The 17,315-nt window shown below is 35.1% G+C and overlaps 1 protein-coding gene across 2 annotated transcripts in view; it reads right to left on the bottom strand.

Moving 5' to 3' along the window:
- wasla (WASP like actin nucleation promoting factor a) overlaps nt 1-13,914 on the bottom strand; it is a 24,295-nt gene extending 10,381 nt beyond the window's left edge. The window contains exons 1-5 of one of the 2 annotated variants that reach the window (XM_042753477.1): nt 13,497-13,914; nt 7,100-7,234; nt 6,928-7,014; nt 6,637-6,733; nt 2,335-2,358 (exon numbers count right to left, since the gene is read on the bottom strand). In XM_042753477.1, coding sequence (XP_042609411.1) covers nt 2,335-2,358; nt 6,637-6,733; nt 6,928-7,014; nt 7,100-7,234; nt 13,497-13,601 — 448 coding nt within the window. In that variant the 5' untranslated portion in view covers nt 13,602-13,914. The remainder of the gene's footprint in view (nt 1-2,334; nt 2,359-6,636; nt 6,734-6,927; nt 7,015-7,099; nt 7,235-13,496) is intronic. The other variant, XM_042753479.1, reaches the window with a different exon arrangement.
- Nucleotides 13,915-17,315: the final 3,401 nt, after the last annotated feature.

Genomic DNA, 17,315 nt, shown 5'->3' on the forward strand with positions numbered 1-17,315 from the left:
ATTAAGACGTGAAGCTAGCTAGCTAAACTCACCATAGCGAGCCTGTGGAGACGCTCTTTAAACCAATTGTGAGGGTTTTGTGATCTGGCCATCCACCAAACCCATCCCGCTCATGCTAGTCAAATCCTGAAAAATGACCAATGCGGAATATTACGTAAGGAACTGCTAATCCAGTTTAATCTCTGAAATTTACTGTAAGCATTACAAGTCTTCAACTGCAGGCAAAGCCCCGCTTTTTATAATACACAAGTGTGTTTTTGGCTTCGTCTGACAGATGTTTCACAGCGAATCAGTGATTAGCATCTCTACTCATCAACAGCAAACTATATCAGAGATCAAGCGTCCAGATATCAATAATGAGGAAGCGGAGGGGAAGGAAATGTGCTGGAGAAAGATTACATTCGCTTTCTTTCTGCAGGTGGACACCTTATACAACACAAATACTGAGGAGGGTACCACGTTTCGCAGAAATCTGAGTTGAGCAGCTTCATTCTTCATAGTGTAGTCAAGCAGAGGCGCAATATGCTCAGAACAACAGCTATAAATTCTGAATGTGAACAGATTGGAGGAGGAGGAAAAAAAGGAACTGGCCTCCAGAGCTGCCGTATCAAATCTAAGACAAATATGTTGACTTAACGTCACAGATAATAAGATGAATCTGACTGGCTGGTAACGCTAAAACAAAACAGGCTGAATCCCTTGGAAAGTAAATGTAAATAGTGTGGTGCTATCAAAACAAACACTGGCTGAACCAATGGTGTGAGATTGGAGGCGGAACTATCGGTTTAGCCAAACAATTGAAGACGTAGTGAGTGTTCAGGATTATTCTTGCACTTTGATTTGGTGCAAAAATTACAACTTACCTTTAATTACCAAATGAAATCAAACTTATAATAGCATTTTAGAAGTACAGACTTTTTCTTTTGGGAAAATTAAGCAAATATTTGATGGCGCATGGGTGTCCACAATTTTAATTAAATATACTTTTTAGTATATTATTTTATTACTTATATTTTATGCATTTTTGAAATGACGAAATATAAAAAATTACATATTTAGTTATTCTTAAAAATAAAAATAATACATAAATAAAAATGCATATATATATATATATATATATATATATATATATATATATATATATATATATATATATATATATATAAAATTATAACACAATTTTATAATTTAAAAAAAAACATTACAATAATTATTATAAAACAACACTTCTGAGTAACAACAGTAAGTCCTGTTCAGTGGTTTTTAAAATTAATAAATAATAATAATAATAATAATAATAATAATAATAATAATAATAATAATAATAATAATATAGATAAATAATAATAGATTATTAGCCCTCAAATATGCCCTACCCCAAATGATTGCTTCAATAGGAAATACTCTGTAAATAAAAAAAATTAAAATACACACATAAACAAACAAACACTGAATTTGGTTCAATATTTTCTATAGCATTCTTTAAAAAAATACAATAAAAAATATATATAGTAGATTTTATAATCTAATAATTATAAATTAATTATATAAATAATTAAAAAAAAATTGTATTACATTGTGAAAAAAAATTATAAAACAATGCGAGCCTCTGACTAACAGTAGTAAGTCTTGGTTCAGTTGTTTGTGTAAAAAAAAAAAAATAATAATAATAATAATTCCAATATTATAATTTCTTTCTATATAAATATAACAAAAATAATAATAGTAATATATAAAATAATAATAATACATATAAATAACAGATGAGCCCTCAAATAAGCCGTGCCCCAAATTATGCTTCAATAGGAAATACTCTGGAAATAAATACATAAATAAATACATAATCAAAGAAACACTTAATTTGGTTTGATATTTCCTATAGCATTCTTTAAAAAAATAAAAAGTAAAAAATAATAGGCATGCAAGTAGCGTCACACATATACTGCTGCAGGCCGTGAGGAAACATGGTCTCTTTGATGTAACTGAATGAGAGAGAGTCGCTGCAGCGCAGTGGCATGGAATGATCCATGTGCCATACATATGGCTCCCAGCGCACAGACTGACCTCAGGCTTCCAGTCAGGGGTTGAACGCTACTCTCATCTAGGTCATGTACAATGCGAATGTGTGTTTGTGTGAATCACGCTCATGCCTGACGACACTCATTCAAGAATGTGTTTTGATTTCTGTGGAAGATACATTATGTGCATGTGTGCATTTCAGCATAATTCTGTCAAAAAGGGAATTTAAAAAACAACAGCAGCAGACACAAACCGATTAGCTCTGATAACATTAGGAGTAAATTCATGAGTGAATGTAAGTACCAGGACACATACCATTTGGTGGGTCACGCCTTTTCTCTGCAAAAACAAAATTAACACTGTTAAAATGTGGAGGCCTAATTAAAAGACTAGTAAGGTCAGTAACAGAGAGGGAAACAGTTGGTAGGTCACCCAGAGGAGAAGGGAATGGTTAAATTACGTTAGTTCTGGAAAGGTTAGGGTAGAAGATGGTAAACAGAGGTGCCCTGAGCTCTGCGCCCTTTCTCAAGACACTAACATCCATAAATTAATCGTTTTATTTAGGGTTTACTTTATCAATTGGCAGTCCTAGGTTTATCGTCACATTTTTAGCACCAACATTTGTGGTTCGTCCATATGCAAACTGATAATATTCTTCTAACCTTGAACTTAAAGGTGAAGTGTTTCTCTAATCTGCGACTGTGAAAATCAGGGCTCTAGACTGCGACCAAAATGGTCGTATTTGCGACAAATTTTTTGGAATGTGCGAGTTCAAATTGGATGTGGTTGCATTTGTGCGTGGCAGCGTGCGGGAAAAATGATGAATATTATTAAATCAAATTATGTGTATGATTATTGTTATGTAACTAAATGATATGAAATTATATGTATATGAATTACATAACTAAAATTAAATAACTGTAATTACATATTTAGGTTAAATAAAGATGTCAGTCTTTATTTTTTCTTTTTAGGAAACATAAACTAATTCTACTGTTTCTAATATTCTGTATGTTGCTCAAAAACAAAATATATTGTCCACCGGGAAAAAAAAAGATTTTTTTTTTTACCCAGTCATTTAAAAATAACACATTTCAGAGCTGTAACAACAATTCCGTGATAAAGTGAAACTGTGATATTTTGCTTAAGGTTATCATACCGTCAAAATCTCATACCGGCCCATGCCTAATCGTCACGAGCCGCAGGGTTTAATTTGGATTTGTCTGTGCATGTTTTTTTTACTCTCATAGGCTGAGAGACTGCAACGGCTGAAGTTAAAAATCATAATTTGTGTTCTACTGAACAAACAAAGTCACCTACATCTTGGATGCCCTGGGTGTAAGCAGATAAACATCAAATTTTCATTTTCAATCAGACTCTGGTTCGAACCAGGCAAGCGAACCAAGTGTGAAAGTACCCTTAGTCCTAAAAAGTGAAAGGTGTATAGATACAAGCAAAACAGACAATTATCTTTTCTTATAAAACGTGACACCAAGATCGATAAGATCGTGAGTTAACAAAATTTAAATCACAGATAATACTGATGAAAAAGAGCGGGTTGAATGTTGAACACTCATTACCACATAACTACAAACTATGATAAAAGTTCATCAGCATGCATTGATTAACCCCCCCCCCAAAAAATAAAAGGCGACCAAAGTATGTGCGCGTGCAACCAACTGAGAAAGTTAGTCGCAAAAGATCGACCAGTGAGAGTCTAGAGCCCCGAAAATGTTGAAATACTTGCTTCTTTTTATTTCAATGACACTACCTCAGCAATTTCATGTTTTTAAAAGCTGTCAAACACAAATATATATTTTATTTTATAGAGTGTGTATATTAGGGGTGTAAGAAAATATTGATATGCGTGAGTATCACAATATTTTGTTTGGCGATACTGTATCGATTCTCAAAAACGCAATATCGATATAAAAAAAAAAAAGAACAGTATACAAGATTCATGGCCATTGCTTCGTTTTGAGTTTATTCACCCGACCGCTAGATAGCACTCTTCTCACCTCTGATCTTAAACAGTGACGTGTGTTCCGCTCCTGGAAGGTTTGTCCAGTCCTGCCTGTTCCCGCAAACATTCTAATATTACATATAATTTTCATGTATCAGGGAGCCGCTATCAATGGGGAATATTTAAATCTTTTTTGAATGAGTGCTCGTGTTGTTCACTTTCGTTTTCGTGATCACGCGCACTCTAAAGGCCAAAGTATCCTTCGGCCATCTGTGTCTGCGCTCCGTCCGCATTTACATTATTTTCATCATCAAAAGGGCAAAAATATTATATATAAAGTAGCATTTAAAGGTTTGTGGTCAGTAAGTCTGATGTCTGTAAGAAAATGTTTTTCTAAGAAGTCTCTAATGCTCATCAAGGCTGCATTTATTTAATCATAAATATGGCAAAATAAAAATATAGTGAAATATTTTACAATTTAAAGTAACTTAAATAGTAACATTATGAATGTTTTTACTGTAGTTTTGATCATTTTAATGCATCCTTGCTGAAAAAAAAAAATTATTTAGAAAAAAAAAGTGTGTGTGAATAAATGAACTACTCACTGGCAGCATTTACTATAATATACTGAAATATTTAACATATTCAACAAAGGTGAAAAAATAATAATTTTAATCTATTTTAATTCCATCTGGTGCCACTAATAGCAACAAGTTCCACACTTCACCTTTAACAACCAGAAGTTAACCAAATAATTCACTTTACGTAAATGTAATAAAACTGAGAAGTCGTGAAACATGTTTGTTTGGAATTCACCCACATTAAATGTAAAGAGAGGGCAGGCAAGGCAGACATACAGTAGGAGGGCCTCTTTAAGAATCAGTAAGTGCAGAGAGAAGCCTAAACTTCAAAGCCCAGCATGCAAAACAGAGCAGGAAGTACTGGAACCCAGCCAGGAAGTGAGGAGAGAGACCGCTGCGTTTACAAGAGGGACATGAGGAGAAAAGGCCCACTGTGAAGGTTTTACGACACACACGATGGAGAAACCAGCTCACTAGCTACACTACGACAGATTACAGCTACAGACAGAGAGGAAAAGGAGGAAGGATGGGGAGAGATGAACACAACTGCAAATGAGCAGCCGGCAACAGGAAATAACAGGTTAACAAGAAAATGGGAGCTTAATAAGTGAGTGTGTTGAAGGAAAAGTTCACCCAAAAATGACAAACTCATCCGCATGTCATTATAAACTCATATGACTTGCTTTCTTTTGTGGAACACAAAAGGAGATATTTTAAATAATGTGTCGGTCGCTCTTTTCCATGAAAATACAATAATGATGACTGGAGCTTTTAAGCTTCAAAAAGCACCAATAAAAATATGATAATAATAAGTATATGAGTTTTGAGTTGTGTTGAGTTGAGATTTGTGTTGCAAACAAACTAAAATGTAGGTCTTCGTTGACTGAGTCAACTGAGTTGAATCCAAAAACTGAATCAGTCAGAATGGTTTCGTGAACTGGAATGTCTGATTCTCAGATGAAATGTCACTATTCTCATGAATATGCCAATAGGAGCTGGACTGTGTGTTCAGATTTGAACTAATAACAATATATATTTTGTTCTGTTCCTCACACAAAACTATTACAAAATCTCAAGTTACCATAGCAACTCATTTTAAAGCTTGATAACTGCAGTTCTCATGCACTTTCGTTACACTGAAAGATATATTCCTATTTATTCACGTTTTATAATCGAGATGTAGAGACATAGAAAACACATGTGTAACATTATACTGGATCCGGGTAGCTCTTAAAGTGACAGCAGTCTAATATTCCTGCTGTCTGTCATTCATGTTAATCAAACAACAAAAGATAGGAAATCTGCTCTTGACTAAATCACTTTTGTAAATTTAATAAGAAAAAATATATTTTTAATTTACACAGTGAAAAATATTTTTATACATTTGATTACTTTATACAATGTATGTAGTATCTATTATTTATTTCTTTGTTCTACTTCAGCTTTTTGTCCTATTGTTTATAATTAGTTTCTTATTTAATCTCTGACTTTTTTTAGGCTAGTATTACTTTTTTGTGATATTGACACTGGTGACAACAATTATGAGAATTATAAAAATTAACCCGTACTAAAGGTACAGATTTTTGCCGATCGCGTTCGAGTAATCAACTATCAGTGCCGATTAATCAGCATAACCAATCTACTGGTCGACCTCTAGTTTGTACTCTTATTTACTGCTATATCAAAATGAAAGGGTTTATACATCTGCTGTTTCTGTATTTATACCTATATCAGAATCAAAACCAGAATCAATTTAATTAAACAGCATATGAGGATGAGTAAATAATTATAATTCTCATTTTTGGGTGAACTATTATGAGAAACAGATTTGGGAGAATATGTTTTAGACACTAATAAGGCTTTAAACATATTTTTTTGATTACTACTTAATGTAAAGCATATTAGTTGATAGTGAGTTCACCCAAAAATAAAACTGAATTGAGACCAAAAAAAGGAAGTCATATGGATTAGATTTGGAACAACATATGGGTGAGTAAATGAATAACGCCATCATTTTTGGTGAACTATCATCCCTTCAAAGAAAAGGAAAGTAATTAAAAGCAGCACATTTACCAGTTTTCCTCTGTCGTCTGTTGAGCAGTTCGTTGAGTGCACTCCGAAATCGTTTGGCTTCCTCTTCACTGGCAAAGTTGAGGCCCATCTGACAAGACTAAAGAGCAAAACACACCATATGACCAAAAAAGCCAGAACACATCCTCACTAATGCTAAAAGCAGTTTTACAAGAACGACAAGAAAGCAACTAGTCAAACAAACTTTTCCACAGAACATCTCTAGCTAGTTCTCTCTGTTTGCTTTCTTGGTAATGGTCAACAATGTGAAATATAAGAAAAAAAAAAACTCACATCACCAGCGAAGGTAATGAAGTAGGCTCTCGAACTACTGATCGTGAAATTATTGTAGAGCTCCTGCTCAAACTTTGTTTTTCCATCCTACAAAAATGAGAAACAAGATTTTTTTTGTATTTAGGTCTCAGATCTGATATCTTTGCTGTTTATTTGATCTCAGAGAGCTCACCTTGATATCAAAGACACGGATAAAATAAGACCTCTGAGGGTTGTCTTTCACCAAACAGGCCACACCACAGCACCTCTTGATCCAAGACGAGCTCCTGTCTGCCCCGTACACCTGGACCACCGCCGAGCACAATGTCTGCAAAAATGAAAACAATTATGAACTTCATGAAACAAGCTAAATACACAATTATCGATTAACCTAAAATTAAGAGAAAACTTTTTTTTTTAAATAATGTTTTTCGAAAAATGTTTTTCAGTCATTCGTTAATGGAATAGTTCACCCAAAAACGACAATTTGCTGAAAATGTGCACTCCCTCAGCCCATGCAAGATCATCAGAACAGATTTGGAGAAATTTAGCATTACATCACTTGCTCACCAATGGATCCTCTGCAGTGAATGGGTGCCGTCAGAATGAGAGTCCAAACAGCTGATAAAAATATCACAATAATCCAGAAGTAATCCAAATGACTCCAGTAAATCAATTAATGTCTTGTGAAGTGAAAAGCTTCATGTTTGTTAAAAAACAAAATCATTATTAAGATGTTTTTAACTTCCAGCTAAAAAAACAAGTCCTCTACCAGTTGCACTTTACTGGTAATATAAGGTAACTACATGGGGTACGGTTAGGTTCAGGGTTAACAGCTAGTTATTACCTAGTTATTGTAATTATTATAATAAGTACATGTATAGGTATGTACACGAGGAACAGGACTGGAAAATAAAGTGCTACCCCTCCATCCATAACATTCCTTTATCCACTGGAAAAGTCATTTTGTTTAAATCAAGAGAAAAAATATGGACAGATCAAGCACTGTTTGTAAGCAGAAACAGGATTTTTGATGTGAGAGGACAACAGGGGATGAACTTTTTCACTGGAGGAATAATTTTTTGGGATTACAGAATTGTGTTTTGGCAACAAGTTAAAACGCCTTAATGACAGATTTTTACAAACACGTAACTTCTCACTTCACAATACACCTATTATGCAAAAAAAAATTTCATGGGACATAAAGGTGTGTTGGCAGTGTGTGAACACAACCACCCTACAATGATAAAAATCCACCCACTCCTCATTTTTGAATCCCCTTTAAACCAAGTCAGTTTCACTAGGCCTGCTGTTTTGATTCTCATGCAGTGTGATTGACACAGGGACCGCAGAGCTTGATTGACAGCCCTGCATTGCTATAGTTTCCGCCCTCAGCAGTTGTATGCTGTCCTGCATGTTCTCCGCGCTCAAGCAGCTGTAACTTCAAAAATGTCTCGTAAGCAATCCCGATGCTCTGTGTTTGGATGTAAGACTGAACATAAGAGTCTTCATTTTGTCTCCCAACATCTGAGCTGCTGAGGACGCTGTGTATTTTTTTTATTTAGTGTTTATAGTCGTTATTAGGTGTGTTAGTGTTTTAACCGTATTTGTGGGCGTACAGTAAGTATTTTTTAACTGATCAGCATCACGCTTGTGAGATTAGTTTGCGCCGTTCGAGATTTGTTCGGTAGCGCACTCGCACGGATCGATCAATTGAGCTCTGAAACATTGCGCTGTTTCGTCCCACTTTCAGTGCATCTGGCTTCCCATATGTATGGCTAAACACCGGTTCTCTCGTTCTCAGTTATGTTGCTTCTACCGGCTGTTAATTGCAGTAGGTATGCAATGCATAGAGACATATATGTGACGCGCTCTTCTAGAGATGGGGTGTGAATATGCAGCTCATTTGCATTTAAAGCGATACACTCCACAACAGCTCTTTTTTTAGACACACCCCAAAAATGACATTTTCTAGCTGTTATAATAATTGATCTGTTGGGTATTTTGGGCTGAAACTTCACAGACACATTCTTGGGACACCCAAGACCAATCATAAATCTTGTAAAAAGGGGCATAATAGGTGCCCTTTAAATGATGGACTGGAGTGGTGTGGATTTCTTATGGATTATTGTGATGGTTTTATCAGCTCTTTGGACTCTCATTCTGATGGCACCCATTCACTTGCATTGGTGAGCAAGTGATGTAGCCTAATGCTAAATTTCTCCAAATCTGTTCTGATGAAGAAACAAACTCATCTACATCTTGGATGGCCTGAGGATGAAATTCTTTAGAAAATTTTCATTTCGGATGAATTATTCCTTTGATTAATCAATCAAACAGAAAGTCCAGACTTTAGTATAAGTAAAATACAAACACACACTAATAATAAATAAACACTATAAAGAATGAATAATTGTGAAATATGATGGAAAAATCGCATCCAAAACCACATTTTTCAATCCTAAAGTTGAAAAATAAATAAATATAAAACAACATCTTAAGTCCAAAACAAAAAGTCAATGCACCAACACTGGCACATGTTCATACTATTATGAAATTATTCTCATCACCTGCATTTTCAGTAGCAGGGCTGCATTTTGGACAGAACTGCATATTAATATCACGCAGAAACTGTAAATATGTCCAAAAAATGCACAGAAATCAGTGTATGAATACTGCATGATGTTGCATGCTGCACACACCGGCCACTGCAGATATCAAATACTGCTGTAATTTAAACTGCAGCCAAGTACTCGGAGACACACTTGATGGGGCATTTTATTCTCTCTCCATAGGGACTCTTACTCTAAGAGTGTCTGCGTTCCATGCACATGACCGAAAGCAGCATTTCGAACACTTTTTCAGGACACGGGTTACCGAAAGGAAAAATAGGCCAGTGTCTTGGCAATACTGTCATAGGGAGGACAGCCAAGATCTCACAGAAGATGAAATATTTTCCATGGACAAGTAACACACACATTCACACACATACAGGCTAATGCTGAGCAATTACAGGAGACCGAAGAAACCCTGTCCTGTGGTTTACCACACACTTTAGATAGGAACATTTCTGATGAAAGCATTCAACACTACCACAAGCCATTGTACAGAAAATATTTTAATGAAGTCTCTGATCAATACAAACCTATAGCGTTTTCATTAAGCAACAACTTAAGAAACCACCTGTCAGCAGGACTGCAACGACACTGAATAACTGAAGAAATACATCTACAAATGAAACAGTTATCACAATCTCTAATCAACTGAAACGAGAAGATTATTTAATTGTTCAAATAATTTAAAAAATTCATTGTAGAATCAACTTCAACTTAACCCGATGGTTCAAAAACGTATTTGACAAAAATAATCAGAAATACTTCATAGGTTACGAGATTATAAATTCAAACTTTTATAAACTTTGAATTGACTTTCACAATTATCAAACGCAATCTGATCAACTGAAATAAGCAGATGAACACATTAATAAAAGTAACTGGATTAAACAATTGAATAAATGTTTCTCAAAGGCATTCGAACTCATTGCTTGAAATTGATAATCAAATGAATCAACTGATAATCAACTGAAGAAATTAGGCTCTTAAAAGCAATTAAATGACTGAATTATTAAACATTTTAATTGATTATCAAAAGTTATCTGATTAAAAAAATACTTCAATGATTAACAAATTATAGAAAAATCTTAATTTATCAAACATTTCATAAACTTTGACTTTTAATCAGTTGATTTACTGATTATTTCTCCAATAATCCAATTAAAAAATCCAAATCTTATCTAAAGAAATAAAAAGACATTCATCGGTGAAGTCTATTCAAGCATTGAATGCATTGTTGTGAACTTTGAAGACTCTTGATAATCAATAATTAATTCTATAAATTCATTAATCTGAAAATTAATCTAACAATGGCATGTGCAAATATTTTATAAAAAAAAAAAAATGAATAAAGAAAAAGAGAATTCTGGTTAACTACTCTACACACTGCGATCCTGCCACGTCAGTAACAGCAGCATCAATGAAACAAGACTTCCCTTCATTTCTTCTGATGAAAAACTGCTTCCTCATGCTCAAGACTGCACATTCAGCATTTGAGTACGAGCACTCGTTCGGTCTTGGTGGGCCGAGTGATTCAAGGACATCAATAAACCTTCAACTACTGTATCCAGAGTTCAGCAAGTTCAAGAAAGAGTCGAGTTTCCGTATGATATAAACAATATACACTCACTGCATTCAAAGCAGCCAAACACGCTCGCACTGATATGTAAACCTATACTTCTGATCGATCGGCTGGGTTTAATCGCACTCAACAAATACTGAACGCAACATCTGATGGATATTCGCCAGGTTTTTCTAGTTAACTGCATCTGTACGACATTCATGTCTGCAAAAGTCTTCGCCAAGAACATGAAGACGCATTAAAGGCGCACATTTCACAGGGATCATGACTTTGGTTTGGTTTGCTTGGAAACCTGATTCTGGATCAGTACTGGCTCAGCAGCTCTATTCATTAAAGCTCAAATCTCCATGGAAAGGAGGCAGATCAGTTCACTTCCTGTCCTCAAAGACTGCTGATCACGCACAACCCACCCCCAACCCCTATCTTTTCCCTTCTCTCCATCTCTCTCACTATTGTGCCATTTGGATTCCGTCCACCCTCTGCCCTTGGTTTTTCGGTGCCGGTTCGGGACACAGTGATGAATGAACCCATGACTGCTGGATCTTGGCCCCAAACGACGTGTCTCATATTTAGTCATTCCCTGTGAAAGCCCACTTTATGGCCGGGCTCTTGGCTGCCGTTCCTGGACTGACACCGCTCACGTTCATGTCACTTCCACCTAGACATGGACGAGCAACTTAAGTAGGTCTGATGGGAAACAATGCCATATTTGTGAATCAGATTTCATGTGAAATATATAAATGAAACACTAGTTGTTTCTTGGCCAAGCTTACTCCTTCCCAATCCATTTCTACGGTCAAAAATCTCTGATTTGAACTCAACTTCATGTCTGATTTTTTGAAAAAAAAACACATTTAACAAACAAAACCAAATAAACAACAAACAAAAAAACCCATCTTGTTCATGCATCAAAAATCTACTAAGAATCAAATACATGACATGCCTTGAAAAATAAGGACACTTTTCTAACAAATGCTTCCTTACACAAACTCATCGATCACTTCAGAAGGCCTTTATTAACCCCCAGGAGTCATGTAGAGCACTTTTTAATAATGGATGGACAAACTTTTTTAGGCTTCAAAAACTCAACCACCATTCACTGCCATTATAAAGCTTGAAAGAGTCAAGACATTTTTAATATAGCTAACTCTGAAAGTACTCGTCTGAAAAAAGAAAATCATATACAGCTTGGAAGACTTGAGGATGAGTAAATCATGGGGTCATTTTAATTTTTGGGTGAATCTTTTTAAATTCATTAATGTATGTACTGTTTTATCAGTCTTGAAACTTCTCTCTGTAAAATATTGTGATCCCAAAGTGTATTATACTGCATAACTTTATCAAAGAACTTATAAATAAATGTTATTTGGTTTTATATAGTTAAATGATGCAAATGAAGCATCAAACATTTGCAAGCATCCAAATACTGTAACTATGGGTCCTCAAGTAGGACAGAAAAGACGATCATAAACAACCAAAGACCACCAAATATCTTCACTTCTGACAATTAAGCGAAATTCGATATAATAATCAGGGCTGTAGAATTGAGGTTTCATTTAGCAGGCACAACTAACTTAAAGTTTCCTTTTAATGCAAATTTGATGCTTTCTAGAAATTGCTGCAGGTTATTAAATATAATTAAACTTATTAACACTTTAAGCAGAAATTGATAACTAGCTACTTGACACTGAACACAGAAACAAAAGTCTTGCTGTAATTTAAATCCAGTTACATACAAATATAACAGCAGACTGAAATACATACAGATAAGACAGATAGAAATAGATAGAGGTAGACAGATTCACAGACAGAATAACAGATAGAAAGACATGTAAATAGACACAGCGATAGCTTCACATATAGACAGCTAGAAGGATAGACCGAGACAAATGTAGGTAGGTAGACAGACAGACAGATAGACAGATAGATAGATAGATAGATAGTTCACTGACACATCTGGTGGAGTTTGAGGGTCATCTGAGACAGTAGCTACACAGACAGCATATCTGGGCATTGCACGTGCATCATTCGGCTGACTCAGAATGCCCTTATGATGCTGTCTTCGTAGGCTGCTCACTAGGTTTTGGCCAACCAACCTTCACTCAAGCAGAAGGCCTATTGCCATTCACTCTGAAATCACATGGAATATGTAATTCCCAACTCACAATCATACAAATACCTTATAACAGTTCGTGTAATTGCAATCACAGGAGGCTCATTCCCTTGACAGTGAGGAGGATGTTGATGGACATCACACACGCGTTAAAACACAACTGTCCTCGCCAGAAGCTAACGTTACCGCCGTTCGTTTGCGTCACATTACTGGATCTTTGAAAAGCAGTATGGTTTGCATGTGAACTTGCGGTTAAAGGACCGTGAGAGTAAACTCAACTTACGATGCATTTCCTGCCCAGGTAGTTGAACAGACACTCGTTCTCGTGCGGGGTCAGAAGCAGAGAGCCCACGTTAGCCACCCTCCTCTGGGGCGGGTGGCCGCTCATGTTGGCGGATGAGGCGGATGAACTTGAGCGTTTGTCTCGTATTAGATGATTTTATGTGCAATCACGGATCAACATGGCCTGCGCTCCGTTCATCCCGTTAGGAATTCCGCATGCAAGCAGAGCCGACGTAGTGTTGTCCTCAATGCGCGCGCGATACAGATGCGACTCGTTTACTCCTGCGGCTTATTTAGTCTTTAATTCGTTCACGTTTGACAGACTGCATAATATAAACTTTCATTCCGAACTCTTAAAGCAATAACGATCCTTCAATCCAACATGGCAGCAGGACGGCAGAATTCAAGGCGCAGTTTGGGAAAGGATGGAACGGAATTTGGTCGGTGCCAGGTGTTGTCTTTTTGGTACACACGTACTCTTTTGTCATTGCTTAGTTACAAAAACCTTATATTAAAATGACAAAAAAATCAGTTTAAATATCTAAACGTGGGTGGATATGAATTAAAACAGTGGTACGTAATAACTACCCACCCCCCCTTGTTTCTCGGGATGGTCTATCCCTGTTTTCCCGTGCCTCCTGCAGAATGCGGACGGGATGCGCACGGGATGGGCGGGGCCTCTGAGGCGGGGGGAGGAGCACAGCGCCGTCATTGATAGAAGGAGATTACAGTATTTGACGGATATAATGCTCTGTTTTAAAGAAAGGATAACTATGCTGCTCTTTTATAAAGCGGATAATTTCCATTCAGGCTTCTGAATGGTAAACATACAGTCTAAAATCCATAATATAGTATTAGGTATGACGAGGAACACCTGTTCATTATATCAATGCGCAGCTCCTATAGCGGATCATTCGTTTTGTTACATAGCAATGTTTTATAAGGGACTATATTTTCCATTTATTCCAGAAGGAAACTACTTAACTTATAATTTTGTAATTGTATTTATTTATTTTATTTAGGCCTATTGGTTTTAAAAAGTTGCATTTTAAGTGACATTGATTTTACATTAAAATTAATTCTAACATTAATTATTATGAAAATAGACGATTATATATATTAGAATACATTAGAATATAAAATAACAATAAAGAATTTTCAAAATATAGCAATATTAAAACTATGGTTTTTAGACTATGTAATAATATATATATAAAAAAACTTTTTTATTGTCTGCAGAATTTATGCACACACTACAATCTCATCATATCAGTACTGATTATAATATATAGGCCTATTTGATATACTGATATATTTGATATGCTTTGATATACCACACACACACACACACACACACACACACATCTGTGCATAAGTGTGTGTGTTCAATAATACATTATTTTAAAAATTTATTTTAAAAATAATTGCCAAACCCCTTACATCTGGCGAACATGTAATTTTGATCTATAATATGTAACAAAATTGAATAATCTAACAAGTACGGAATTTATGTACGGAATAGTATTTATCTGTATGGGATGTTATATTCTTTTAATTTCTTGACCATTTGTATAAATAAATAAACCCCATCACCAGCTCCTGGAAGTTGAGCCAACCTGAGATGTTTTATAAGGTGAAAGTCTGGCTTTCCTCAGTCCAGACTATAAACAATAATTGTAACATTTCTGCCACTAATCGAAACCACCAGTTATATTCTATTCAGAGGATAACAGCGATCACACAATTGGCATATCTGTGTGGCTGCTGCATGTTTAGACAGTCTTTTCTCATGAGATAATGATGACCTCAGTTTTCCATAGAGATTCAGCACATTCTACACTGTTATTACAGAGCAAAAAACTGCACTTTGCAATAACCTAGTCATTTCAGTGTAATTACTAAGAAGGCAAGATAAAGAGCTAACACTTTAACACACAGAACCAAAAACTTTTGGAGCCCAGAAATTAAAACCTCACTTGAAGATGGAGCATCAGACAATTAAGATTATTGTCATTAAATAAGCTTTTCACAGCTATACTGTTATTTACAATGCCTGATTAATAATCGTCCAGTCTTATATAAAAGCATCAGGGACAGAGTTCACCTTGTTCTTCCCTACCGATGAACAAATGAAGAAAGGAGAAGCAAAAAAGAGACAGATGGAGGATCGTGTTTGAAAGCGGAGCCCTGCCAGGGGACACCTGGCCTCCTGTTAAACTCTGCTACTGCACTGCATGTTCAACACACACTGAGACAAGATGAGAACTTCAGCAATCCAACACACATGCAAACCAAGATTACACTATCTTTGAAGATTACACCAACTTAGATATACAAAATGATTGAACTGTCTGATACACACACACACACACACACACACACACACACACACACACACACACATATATATATATATATATATATATATATATATATCGAGGGGTGAGAACTAGAAGGGCGTAAGTGACATTTCACCAACTTTACAGGAGGGCCAAAACAAAAACAAAAATGACCATAGTTTGATCTGATTTTGTGTACTGATTTAAATCTTTTATGATAATAATGGATGCCAAATGGATGACAGGATACTTATTGAATACTATTTTAACATTTATTCAGAAAAAAAAAAGTTTGTTTAAAAAAAAGTTACTTGCCGATCAAAGTTTTATTCAATTTGTGTATAAAAACATGAGCACATCTGCTGAAAAATATGAACAAAATATTACATTAATGAGTTTAAAAGAAATATTGTGATAAATTGTGATAAAATTAAATATCACATACAAAGCCCTTACATCAAATTAGTTAATTGAATGTGGTTAATTTTACTGAAATAGTAATCTCAGCCATTTAACAATTTGGAAAGCCTTTATAGATGCCTTCCCTAGTGAAAAATAAATATACAAAAATATATCTGAAATACATTTATTTCATGCTACACTGTCAGAAATAAAGGTACAAAAGCTGTCACTGGGGCAGGACCTTTTCAGAAGGTAAATGTTTGTACCTAAAGGGTTTATTTTGGTAACTTAAAGGTACATATTAGTATTTAAAGTGTGCATATTAGAACCTAATAGGTACAAACATGTACCTTTTGAAAAGTGACAGCTTTTGTACCTGTATTTCTGAGAGTGTATACAAATACATTTACATATTATACACATATCACTAAACTGGAATACTTAAAGTCTGCTAAATTGAAACAACTAATTGTGTACTTAACACACTTTAATTGTAAGAAAGTAGTGCTGAAGTCTAACTAAAGATATACTGAAGTATATTTGATTGTGCTAAAAGTGGAACTATCGCAAGTGTAATTTAGGTACACTTTAAATATCTTGCATTTAAAGACTGATATTATTCAAAGGTCATACGATCCTCATCAATAGAAATGTGCATTGTGCACTAGTAGTACTCCAAATAAATAAGATTAATTCCATTTATATATCAGTAAGTATCTAGTGATATGTCAGTAAACAGACAATAAATAAAGCAAATAAAATGTTAATAGATTTGAACTAGTATAAATGTGTCTCATAAAGAACGTTTCAGATGAAATGGTGAACTGTACATGAAATAGTAGCCTACTCTGACTGGCTGACTTGTAAAGATTGATAGAAGTCCACATAAGACTGTGGGATACTGCCATTTATGCAGAGTAATTTTTCAATATTAAGCCTAAACTGTATTTTAATGTCACTGTTGATGAGGATTGTATGATCTCTTAATAATATTGGTCTTTAATTACAAGATATTTTTAGTGTTCCTGAAGTATGCTTGAAATAGTTTCACTTTAGCACTATCAAAACTTCAGTATATC

This window comes from Cyprinus carpio, chromosome B25, assembly GCF_018340385.1.
Source record: "Cyprinus carpio isolate SPL01 chromosome B25, ASM1834038v1, whole genome shotgun sequence".
NCBI classification, from domain to species: domain Eukaryota; kingdom Metazoa; phylum Chordata; class Actinopteri; order Cypriniformes; family Cyprinidae; genus Cyprinus; species Cyprinus carpio.